The sequence below is a fragment of the Typopeltis vanoorti genome, chromosome 6 (assembly GCF_054136105.1).
Source record: "Typopeltis vanoorti isolate ZY-2024b chromosome 6, IOZ_Tvanoo_1.0, whole genome shotgun sequence".
NCBI classification, from domain to species: domain Eukaryota; kingdom Metazoa; phylum Arthropoda; class Arachnida; order Uropygi; family Thelyphonidae; genus Typopeltis; species Typopeltis vanoorti.
Window position 1 is genome coordinate 128,652,928 of NC_143554.1, and position 13,153 is coordinate 128,666,080.

General features: G+C 38.1%; 1 protein-coding gene across 7 annotated transcripts in view; it reads left to right on the forward strand.

The window, feature by feature from the left end:
• The window catches only part of trc (Serine/threonine-protein kinase tricornered), a 274,402-nt gene that overhangs the window by 158,348 nt on the left and 102,901 nt on the right, over window positions 1–13,153 (forward strand). For all 7 annotated transcript variants that reach the window (XM_090394419.1, XM_090394418.1, XM_090394421.1 and 4 more), the window contains one exon: window positions 7,152–7,300. In XM_090394419.1, coding sequence (XP_090250545.1) covers window positions 7,173–7,300 — 128 coding nt within the window. In that variant the 5' untranslated portion in view covers window positions 7,152–7,172. The remainder of the gene's footprint in view (window positions 1–7,151; window positions 7,301–13,153) is intronic.

The window sequence follows — 13,153 nt, forward strand, 5'->3', positions numbered from 1 at the left end:
TTACGTGGAGGGTGGTTGAACTGTGGAATGCATTGCCTAATGGAGTGGTGAGAGCGAGAACGGTCAATGAGTTTAAGGAGTGGTATGATAGACTTTGTATTTCTTAAGGGGGGACCTCCCCTCGATGAATCTTGACAGACTTTATGTTCTTAGGAAGGACCTCCCACGATGAGTCTTTTGACTTCATGAATAATAATAATAATAATTCTTCTTTTTTTCATATTGAAATATCAACTAAATTTTTTTAAAAAAATTATTAATTGAATTAAACAGAAACTACTTGTTCAGCTTGCTATATGTCAACAATACAGATGACAGCCCTGTAATATAGCAACACATGCAGAACTAAACCAGTTTTTTTTTTTTTTTTTAATCAAGCTGACATTGTGCTGAGCACTTGTAGTGGCCTCTAGTGACAAATTAATATAATTTGATAGTGAACTAGCTATTGAACAATGGACATGGATGAAATGGCAACCAGAGAACAATAGATAGATCGATAATAACAGTTGATCTTTTAATATTGCACTTTAAAGATAACAGTTTTTTTACATATATTATTAATTAAAATACATGCCATTTGAGAATGTATAATTTATAAACACTGAAGATACATAATTGACAAAATATGCAAAAAGGTTACACCAAACACCTCAGAAGGTCGCAGGTTCCCCAACCCTGGTATAGACAAATCCCATTGGTTGGAAAGACCTGTGAATTGAAATCCTATCCAGATGTGAAGAACCTTTATCAGAGCTTTTAAACTAAAGTGAGTTAACCTGCCTCATATGGAGGTAGCCATATTCTCTGGATGACTAGAATAGAGGCATATTGATAAGTGGCTCAAGAATCAATAACTTAAGATATGCTGACTACCTAATACTAATAAGAGAAAATGAAAAGGACATGAATAAACTCTTTGCAAGAATATAATGGCATAGTTTGACATAACATTAATATTGGCAAAACAAAGCTGATGATCCTAGATAGGAGTCATAATGGAAATACTTCAGGACTGTTTAGGATTCTTAAAGTTGATTAGTTTATAAATTAAAGATACCAAGAAATTATATACTTGGTTTAATCCTTTATCCAAGTGTAAACAAAGTTTGCACTGAAGTATTTTCAGGACTGGGGCAACTCGTGGTAAAGGTGGTATGACTTCACATCACTTGCCTTAGTATCTCATAATGCAAAGCACATCTCCTTGTGGACATGTATCATGCTATGCATTATGGGAAGGGTCACTACCCAGACTGGTTTCGACCTTTATTGAGGTCTCTTCAATGGGAGCCAGACCCAAATCCTGAAAATACTTCAGGCACAGACTTTGTTTGTTTACACTTGGATAAAGGATTAAACCAAGTATATAATTTCTTGGTATCTTTACTTGATCAATTTATCTATCTTGGCTCATTGCTCTCCACCAATGGGAGTCATATGGAGGGAGTAAGGAGATGGATTACAACGGGAAGATATGCAATGACTCATTCTCATAGACAGGTTTATACGTTGGTTATGCATTACTAAATCACTTAAGGAATTGACAACATAGATAAGAATATAAATTAAATTACACTGTAATAAATATTTCCGATATTTTGGCAACGTTACATGGCCATATTCAAAAGGAACTTACAAAAAAGGCACGTGCACGTAGACACTACAACACAGTAACTGAGAATGAAGTAATGAAGCTGTTGTTCTCCTAAAAGTCCTGATGGTGTCCCCTAGTGGGCTAAGTAGGTGTTCTTGGCCGTTGAGCTGAAGGTCTGCTGATGTAAGCCTCCCAAATTTGGGGCAGTCTCATACAACCAAATTCGTTGAGGTTTGGAGAGTTTCTTAGGGCCGAGGCTGATTCCATGACTAGTCTTTCGAATTTGTATTTGCTACTGTGTATTACTGTAGCTTTCTTCCACCGTATTCTGTGGTGTGTATCCAGAGCATGGTCTGCAAGACCAGAGTGGCTGTACTTGTGAAAACGGATGTAGTCTTGTATTCAGAAATTCTGATATTCGCTGTCCTGCCTGTTTGGCCAAAGTAAGACAGTTTACAGTTGCAAGGGACCTGGTATACACCAGGTAGGTCTAGGGCATAGTTTCCCAAAGTGGGCGGTACCGCCCACTTTGGGAAACTATGCCCTAGGCCTTTTAACCTTTAAAATTTGGGAACCTTTAAAATTTTGGTCTTTTTTTCCGATGTGCCTCGGATATAGGGAATGGCGATGGATTTAGAGTAATCTTTGTTGTGGAGGGGGATTGTGGTTTGTTGGTTTCAGTATTTTTTGGATTTTTTTGTAGGAGTAGCCATTGGCTGAAAAAGTGTTGAGGATGTGATTTAGTTCAGTGTTTAGGGCCTTGTCGTTAGAACAAATTACTTTAGCCCTGTTGTATAGTATTTTCACCACTCCATATTGTTGTGAGGGGTGGTGGTGGGATTGTTGGTGAATATACCTGCCTGTATGGGTGGGTTTTCTATAAACTGAGAAAACCAAGGTTCCATCAGGCTGGTGGATGACTAGTTTGTCTAGGAAAGGGAGGCTATTGTTTTCCCCTTTTTCTAAGGTGAACTTGATTCTGGGGTGTTGGCTGTTTCAGTGTGTTAAGAAGGAGAGGAGTGTATCAGAACCATGTGGCCAAATGGCGAACACATCATCAACATAGCGAAGCCATATGGCTGATTTTTGTGGTGCAGACTAAGGCTTTTTCTTCCAAGGTCTCCATAAAGAAATTGGCTAAGGGTGGGGAGAGTGGTGAACCCATGGCTGTCCCCTCTATTTGTTTATAGAATTTTCCCTGCCAAACAAAATAGCCTGAGTTCATTGTGAACTGAAACAGGGCTGAGATATCAGGAGAAAATTTAGCTTGGAAGAAAGCTACAGTAATACACCATAGCAAATACAAATTCGAAAGACTATTCATGCAATCAGCCTCAGCCCTAATAAACTCTCCAAACCTCAACAAATTTGGTTGTATGAGACTTCCCCAAATTTGGGAGGTTTACATCAGCAGACCTTCAGCCCAATGGCCAAGAACACATACTTAGCCTGCTAGAGGGCACCATCAGGACTTTTAGGAGAACAATAGCTTCATCACTTCATTCTCAATTACTGTGTTATAGTGCCTACATGCACGTGCCTTTTTTGTAAGTTCCTTTTGAAGATGGCAACGTGACGTTGCCAAAATATTGGAAATATTTATTAAAGTGTAATTTAATGTATATTCTTATCTACGTTGTCAATTCCTTAAGTGATTTAGTAATGCAATGACTCATTTACCAAGATTCGGAAAAATAAGAAAATATCTATCAATACAGCTCAGATTCTTGGTCTTCTCTGTGGTTCAGTGTCTAAGACTCATAGTCTTAGACACTGAACAAGTCAATTAAAAAATTCAATGCTTCTGGATTGTGGGTCTGAAGTGTTCTTTGGACAGAGAAAAGAACCAACCTGTGCATCAGATATTAGATCAATTAAATCTTGAAATGAGTTTCCACAACATTGTGGAGAGAAGATTCCTCAGATATTTTAGACACATCTCAAGAATAAATGGAGTAAAAAATCAAAAAAACTTCTTGCAGAGTAAGATGCCAGGTGCCTGAAGAAGAGGCAGGCCTTATGGGAGATGGCTGGATCAAATTCCTCCTCTTAATGGACTAAGGTTGGAGGATGCACCTAGAATGACAGGAAACAGAGAAAAATGGAGAAGACATACATTGGGTCAGAAGTCCTCAGCCATGTGGAGATTGACTAAGAAGGAGGCAAATTTATTCCATCCACTGCCATTCATAAGAGTATACCATCCTTATGAAGTTTCAGAACTCTTGGAGTTAAATTATGCTTGGATTTTAACTTTTTTCCAGGTATGTTTTGCACAAGTTCATTAGTCTCTTTATGATTAGCCCAAGTAGGATCATAGTCTTGGAGAGTGGCAAAAGTGGAGTGGTCTGAAAGAAGCAGCAAAATCTTTGACTTGTAATCAGTTGCATTATAACCTGCTCTGACGATGATGATTTCCTTGTTCTTTCTCAAATTTGAAAGCACTCTTTTTTTCTGAGTTTGTGATATTGCTTTTTGAGGGAGATATGAAAGAACTGCTGTCTTGAATCTGATATCATTAACGGTATCCTGTGATAAAGAGCTGAGGGCCTTTTCAATGCTGCAAATAAAATTAACTTTTGGGATGCGTTTGGAAGTGACTGCAACATCACTCATTAGGCAGTAGTTGGAAATTGTTCACTAAGCTTATCATCAGGTAAAGAGACCACTGATGCAAGCTTTTTTTTTTGTTGTTGTTGTAAAGAGCATGGAACTTATTAATTTGACTGTTTTTGCAGAATAAAAAAGTGTGGTTGTAAGGAAAGTTGATCATATTGTTTTATTGATTTCATTGGTCAACATCTAAGGACCAGTGAAGTTCAACATTGAACTTCATTAATCTTCTTATTATTACATATAGGCTGAACACTCCATGGAGTCTGTAGATTCATCATGAGAGGTCCATTTCAAAAATATTAATTATCAATGCCTATCATGTTTTGCCTTGAAATCATTCACTGACAAAGCACACACAACTGACTCTGGTGGTCTATTCCATGCATTCATTACTCTCTTCAACCAAAAAACAATCCTCATTCCTTTGCTAACCACAGTCTTACTCAATTTCCATGAATGATCTCTAGTTTTCATATCGCATCATTCATGTAGTAAATATTTCCTCTACATCAATCATATAAGTCCTCCTAAGCAACTGACATGCCTTTATCATACCTCCCTCGCCCCTTATCTACCAATCTGCCAGATTCTGTCACCCACAAATCTTCAGTTTTTCCTCATATCTGAGCATCAAATAGTCCTGCCATTTTGGTGTCTTACCTCTGAATCTGCCCCCCCCCCCTTGTCCACATTTCTGAGAAACCTGGCAACTAGATCTGTGCACAGTAACCTGCTTATCTCTGTATGTCAAGGTGTACATAGTAAGTAGTCATTACAGGCTTGAATTGCTTTGAAATATATCGTTTGGTGTCTAGCACATAGTTCCTTATAAAGGTAAATTTTTTTTGATTTTTGAAAATTGTTTTAAAGCTGAAGCACTTCCAGTTTTTCTTATTTTTTCCAGTTATGAATTTTTCACACTTGTTATTTATTTAAATGTCTGTTATATGTCAGTTTTACTGTGATAGTCCAGAACAGTGGTTCCCAACCTTTTTCCACTTGCGTGCCCCTTTTAAACCCATTTCTATAAATTGTACCCCTTGTTTTTAAAATAGCTGTTTTTAAATACTGACACTTTTGTTCAGTGCCTATCTTAATGTGAAATAGTTTTACTTTACTTGTTTTTCTGCCATTACTGATTATTTTTCGTGTACCTCTGAACTGCCCAGCACTTACCCCTTGGAGTACGCATACCACCGGTTGGGAACCGATGGTCTAGAACAGTGATCTTTGACCTGCTATACATCAATTACTTGGGGTGCACAAAAGTTTGCGTGTTCCAATTGCGCTACGGAGAGAGAGAGAGGGAGTGCATGTGTGCATGCACTCCCTCTCTCTCTCTCCGTAGCGCAATTGGAAGAACGACGGTACGTTGCATCCGTCGATTGGAAAAGGCCTAAGTTCGATTCTTGTCATGACGGGAGGAATCTTTATATGGATGTTTTCAATCGAAGGTGAGTTAGCCGATCTCATACGGAGGTAGCAGGGTTTTTTCCTCCCGGAAACTCGGGTTTTTCATCCTGCATACAGACAAATTGGCCCTTCAGAACACACACAGGAAAAAAAAAAAAAAAACTAGTTGTGGTGGTGGTAGTGGCCAGTAGATGGCATGGCATTGATGATTGATGATAGAGGTTCAGTGTAGTGGTGGAGACGGAGAGTTGTACAATAGGTTTCCTCCCACGATGAGTCTTCGGACTCCTTGGAGGTGTCACAAATAATAATAATAATGTTAGCAAACTCGCATTCTGAGATTTTTAGCTTGGACCTTCATTCCCTTGTTTTGTAGTTATGAATGCACATTGTCATGTATGAATGGTTCAGCAGTTCAGAAATGAAACAGAGCCATGAATAAAATTGGTATTTTCTTCATATTAGGACCAGCTATTCCAATAGCATTCTACCATATGATTTATAAAGTACAGATGATTAGTTTTAATATGAAAAAAATTTTGCTTTTATTTTTTTTATAATTAGCATAAAATCTTTAAGAAAATAATATTTTTGTTATAAAACTTGCCTATTTGAGGCGTATTCACTTAATGCAAAAAATTTTCAAGGATAATTTTGAGAATTATTTTGAGAAAGCATAAAAAAAATGTTCTCAACATAATCATTAAATTGTTTTCAGTATTTAAGCCTACTCTCAACTGTGCTTCTTATGCCAGTGCATATTGTTCAAAAATTTATTTTCATTATAGATTTTGAAAATACTTATAGGTTTGTGAAAATTTAGTATTTCCACAACTTTATAATGCATTAGTACCATATGTGGGCTAAAAATTAAATAATCTAGGAAGGAACCCTGCCACAAAGAACAAGCATGTTACTTTTTCAAGCTACTTCAAACCCTTCGTCAAGTAGTGTGGTAGTGGAATTTTATGAAAATCACATACTGCCTAAAGGCATTCACAAGTATCCATGCTCACAGTGGAATTTAAACTCTTAGTTGAAGAGTAAAGATGCTGCCCACTAGGTCAGCCAGGCTAGCAGTATATGCCATACTATAAATAAGTGCTGGATCAAAATCTGTTTAAAATCACATACTGCCTAAAGGCATCATTCACAAGTATCCATGCTCGCAGTGGAATTTAAACTCTTAGTTAAAGAGTAAAGATGCTGCCCACTAGGTCAGCCAGGCTAGCAGTATATGCCACACTATAAATAAGTGCTGGATCAAAATCTGTTTACCAAAATAACTTTTACAATAACATAAGTGATTTTAACATGTATTAATAACTCTTATAACCACCTTGCCGACCATCTCATGTGAGGCCATCAATCAAAACGTATGCAAAGTGTACCATTTAAAGAAAGGATATGAAGTTTAAAATGGTTGATATGTTTCATTTACCATAGTCAGATAGATGGATAAAATGTTAAATTATATCTGATGTGACACTAATTGAGTACTCACTTTTTGTTGCTTTTATTTCAGAAAACAAGTCCGAAAAAGAGAATGGCGACAACAGATGGGGGTCAGATACGTTTTAGTGGTCACACTTTAGATAAGGCAACCAAAGCTAAAGTTCACCTGGAAAACTATTACTCTAACTTAATAGCCCAGCACATGGAAAGGAAGAATAGGTAATTGTTTTAATTTTTTTATGAAATTTAATTCCTGATTTATAAATTGCACACATTGTATTGGGGTTTGTGATAAGCACTACATGGTGATATGGAACATGTAAAAAATATTTCATTACATGCCATAAGAGGTAAGTATTCATTACAGGCTTGAAGTATTTTGAAAAGTATCATGTTTGGTCTCTAGCACAGTGTTCCTTATTATGCTTATTTATTGTTGTTGTTATTATTATTACATGACACTTCCAGGAAGTCCAAAGACTAGTCGAGGGAGGGCAACTGCTCTAACCGCAACTACCATCATCATCTACACCAATGCCATATATCTGAACCAGATATACCTCCCACCCACCACTAGATTTTCACAGACAATCGCAAACATCCATGCCCATGGCGGGATTCGAACCCACAGCCTTTTGGCTGGAGAGCGAATACGCTAACCACTCGGCCAACCAGGCCAGCTGGCACTGATATGTGCTATAATAGTTTACAAAACTTGTGACATGTGGGAGAAATAAATGTAAAACAGGCATGATTGTTTGCTTTTGGATTTATGGCTGAACCAGATATGCTGTGAGGCCAATGTATTACGTCCATAAATTGCCTATATTCTTTCTTTCTGGTGAGTTTTCCTTTTTAGTGGGATGAAAAAAACAAATTTCCTGGAGGAAAAAACCCTGACACCCCTCTATACGATAGGCCTTTAAAATTTAAGCAAATACCATACATGCCTAACAAATTAATTTCAGATATCTTTTACTATGAATTTTTAGCAAATTTCTCAGGGACTAGAGAACTGAATTTGTGAGCCACTGCTGTATACATACTATACTTACTATTATGCAGGAGGAGTGGTGTGGAGTTTGTGGACTTGTGGAGTGAGTTTGATGGGCAAAAGAACTTATACAAGATAGATGGTTTGCATCTGAATGGATTTGGTGTGCAGAGACTGGAAAAAGTGTTGCTGAATAAAGTGAAAGTGGATGTGCAGAATCAGTGAAACTAGAGCTATTAGAGGAGGGGGGGGGAGGAAGTGGATATGAAGACATCAGTGAGGCAGTTGAGTGTAAGAATGTGTATAATATGCCTGAGCTAGTACGAAGGACAACAAATCAGAATGGGATAGTTAGTATAAGGCATTAAGATAGGGGTGGGACTAACAGGCTTCTGCACTTCATGTATACTAATGCCAAGAGTATTAGGAACAAGAAGGAAGAATTTTTGGGCCTTGGTTGGCTCTTCCTGGTCACAAGTTATTGGCATTAGTGAGACATGGCTGACAGAAGATGATATAGCTAGTGGGATAGAATATGAAGGGTAGTGGTGTGTTTAGGAGTGATAGAGAGAAAAGAATGGGGGGAGGAGTGTTATTGATGATAGCTGATGAACTGTACCCAAGGAGAATTGAAGTTGAACTGCAGAATAGTGAAGAGAGCATATTTGAGGCTATTTGGTGTGAGATTGAGACTAGTGGAACAAAATATACTGTTGGGTGGTACTATAGATCAGGTGATGGAATAGATGGTGGAGATAGTATGCATAGACAAATAGACGCAATGAGTGGAAAGAGGGTAATTATTATGGGGGATTTCAATTATGGTAACTTGATTGGAAGGAGGAGAGGTCACATGGGAGGAAGGAATTAGATATTATGCAGTTATTAAAGGATAACTACCTGAGACAGCATATAATGGAATATACTAGGGGTTCGAGAGTCCTTGACCTAGTAATTGCATCTGAGAATTTGACTGTAATGAATATGACCACGTTGCCACCAATTAGTGAGAGTGATCATAAGGTCTTGACCTGGGAGGTGGCTAAATGTGTGGAATTTTCAATTAAGACAGGGTACATATGGAATTACCAGGCTGGTAAGTATGACAAGCTTAGGAGATTGCTTGCTTCAGTGCCATGGCTTGTAAACTGCAAGGGCGAGGTTGATAGTGCATGGGAAGCTGAAAAGGAACATTTGAAGGAGGTAATGGCTGACTATATATAGAGTCTGGATAGTAAATCAAGTGGGGGTTAAATGGATGAATAACACCATTAAGCTTGAGCTGCAAAAAAAGAAACAACTGCGAGGAAATTTATGGAGAAAGGTGACCTGCAGGCCCATGAACAGTATAAAGCACAGGCCAGAAGGGTAACGAGTGTGATAAAAAAAGCAAAAGCGGATTATGAAAGGAAATTAGCCATGCAAGCTAAAGAGAATCCCAAACAGTTTTTTCAATATGCTGCAAGTAAAAGAAAAAATGTATATGGCAGAATGATTTTAAGGAATGCCAATGATAGGGAGGTAACTGAATCAGTTGATATAGTGGAATTTCTGAGTGAACACTTTGCAAGAGTATATCATCCAGGTGGTGATATTGCAGGAATGAAGGAACCAATAGCTTATACAGGAATTGAGGTGAATGAAATGAAGGTGAATAGTATATTACAAAACTTTAATGTGAATACATCTGTGGGATTGGATGGTATACCAGCTCAGGTCTTACGTGAAGCAGCTAAAGAATTGTCAGTGCCCTTGACCATTTTGTTTAATTTGAGTCTCGGGTCTCGGTTGGTCCCGAGGGGGTGGAAAGAGGGGAAAATAGTTTCACTGCATAAAGTAGGTTCCAAGACTGCTGTTGCACATTACCGACCGATCAGTATATCAGGAGTCGTTGTCAAGGTTTTGGAGAAAGTAGTCGAGAGAAAAATACAGGAATGGATAGATGAAAATGGGATACTGTATGGGGAAAAGCATGGTTTTATGAAGGGTAGATCATGCCTCAGTAATTTGCTCACGTTTTATAACACAGTGACGGCTGAACTGGATAAGGGTAATGGGTATACAGTGATACTGCTGGACCTTGCTAAGGCCTTTGACAGGATACCACATGGAATTCTAATCAGTAAACTGCAGCATATGGGGATGGATATAGGGTTGGTGAGATGGATAGAAGGGTGGTTGATGGAGAGATATCAGAGAGTAGTTTATTCAGGGGTAGAGTCCAAAAGATGGCCTGTGACTAGTGGTGTGCCGCAGGGTTCTGTTCCTGGAGCACTACTATTTAATTTGTTCATTAACGATATAGGAAAGGATTTGAGAGGAACTGTTCATTTGTTTGCTGATGATGCAAAGTTTGGTAGAGCAATAGTGAATGCACATGATGTCAAAATTTTGCAGGATGATTTGGATAGATTGGAGGACTGGGCTAATGGATGTCAATTTAATGTGGCAAAGTGTAAGGTTATGCATTTTGGGGTGAAAAGATTAGCAACAGTATACCACATTGATGGAACTGTACTCCAGGAGATTGACGAGGCCAGGGATTTGGGAGTGTTGGTAGATAGGGAGTTGACGTTTAGGGAGCACATTGCAAAAGTGGCTAAATCAGCACATCAAATCACTTGGTTACTGAAGAATACTTTGATGAACAGAAACAAGCAAGTTATTGTTTCTCTGTATCGAGCCTTGATAAGACCCCATCTTGACTACTGTGCCCAGATCTGGGCGCCAGGGTTTCTTCTTGATAGGGATGAGGAGGAGAAGATCCAGAGACGAGTGACCAAGATGATAGCAGGTCTATGGAATGAACCTTATGAGAACAGGTTGAAGATTTGTGTGTTGCAGAAAAGGGGTGATATGATTGAGACATTCAAATTACTGAAGGGTTTCTATAAGATTAATTCAGAGGATATTTTTCAGAACAGGACTGGACTGGTGGTGGGAGGACTTGGGGCCATCCATGGAAACTGGGCAAGAGTGTGGTAAGCAAGGGTGTTAGAACTAGGTTTTTTACTTGGAGAGTTGTGAATGAGTGGAATAAGTTGCCAGAGTCTGTTGTGGGTGCCATGACTGTGAATGAGTTCAAGGCAAAGTATGATAGATACTGTGTGGATGTTGAATAGTTGTTCTTGACATGATGTTTAGGGCCTTCCTCAATGAGTCTAAGGACTCTTTGAAGTGAGTTGCCCGTAATAATAATAATAATAATAATAATACTGCAAAACATGGGTGGGGAGCTTATTGAGTCCAGTGAAAGTATTCAGTTATCTGCATAAAGCTCTGGTTGAATCGAGTGAAATTGTTGCTAGAAGTTGAAAAATCATAGTTATGCCACTGTTATCAAGCTACTGAATGAATGAAAGTTATAATTAAAAGGACTAGCTATATCATGATCATCTATTCATATGTGAATAAAGCAGTATGCATGTAATAACTCTGGAAGATAATCTATTGAATGAGCCAAATTGCTCTGTGATGTGTCAACTGGTAAATGTCAGTTGGTTCATAAGTCTTATCTTCAAAAGAAGTTTACTTATGTATTGCCCAAACTGTTTTCTTGGCCTTCCTCTGTTCATTAGTTGATTGTGTAGAGAGCAAGAGCACTGAATGTAAATGAGGGATGTCAAAGTTGGTGTCGCAACCACCTTACTGACATTTCTCATTTGTTTCTATTAGGTCTCTTTGCTGGCTTTCTTCAAGAACAACAGTATTAGGAATGTAATTTTGCCATGTATATCCAGTTATTGATTGAAAGCATGTTGTCCCTAAACTATTGATGGCATTAGCTGCTTGTTGAGTAGTGATGCAACATGTTACTATGCAAATCGAATGGATATGAAGCTAGTAACTTGGATAGGGGAGTCGCTGACAGACAGACAGACACCAAACAATGATATATGGTGGAGTGAAATCTAGGAGAATGAGAGTGACTAGTAAAGTACCTCAGGGTTCTGTACTAGGACCACTATTCTTTAATTTGTATATCAATGATAATAGTGAGAAAGATTTAAGAGGGGGGGGGGATGATATTCACTTGTTTGCTGATGATGTCAAACTGGGGAGAACAATAGTTGATAAAGGTGATGTATATATCCTGTAGGATGATTTAAATAAATTGGCATTGTGGGCAGAGGATAATGATTGTCAATTTAATGTTGCAAAATGTAAGGTTATGGTTATATAAGGAATTAGCTACCTGGTACATTTCTCTGTTTTTGTGCATATTTTGATATAATTCTAATTTCTGGTGTTCTCATTTTGAAAGGTCACCATATATACTTGATCATTATTTCATTTAGCTTAGTATGGGTTAAAAAGGTTTCATACAGTTTATATATTGATGGTACTGGAGTGCAGGAAATTGATGAGACTAGTGACTTGAGGACAATGGTTGATACAGTTGAAGATCAGAGGGTATATTACAAAAGTTGGTAAAATAGCTCAAAGAATTATTTGGATGTTGAAAAACATGATTCAGCTTCATGTTGACTACTATGGACAGATTTATCACCTAGGTTTATTGGGACTAAGAGGTGGTAGAGAAGATTCAGAGACAAGTGACAGGTTTGTGGAATGCTCCCTGTGAAGATAGGTTGAAAGTTTATAGGTTACAAAGTTTAGTTAATAGGCAGAAAAGAGTGGGCATGATAGAAACATTTAAGATATTATTAAGATATGAAGATACAAAGGAAAAATTTCAATATGTAACAAATAGTCAGTGAACTAAGAACCATCTGTGGAAGTTGTGTAAGAGTATGATAAATTTAGTTTAACCCTTTATCTAAGTGTAAACAAACAAAGTTTGCACCTGAAGTATCTTCAGGACCGAGGCGACTCATGGTAAAGGTGAACCAAGCTCTCATCACTTGTCTTAGTATCTCCCATAATGTAAAGCACATCACCTTGCGGACATGTATAATGCTATGCATTAAGGGAAAGGCCACTACCAGACCAGTTTTGACCTTTATTGAGGTCTCGTCAGTGGGAGCCAGATCCAGAAGTGGTGAAACTAAGGCAGAAGCAATGGTTAGTGGGGGGAGGGGACCAGATTTTTTGTGTGGTGAATGAGTGGAATGGAT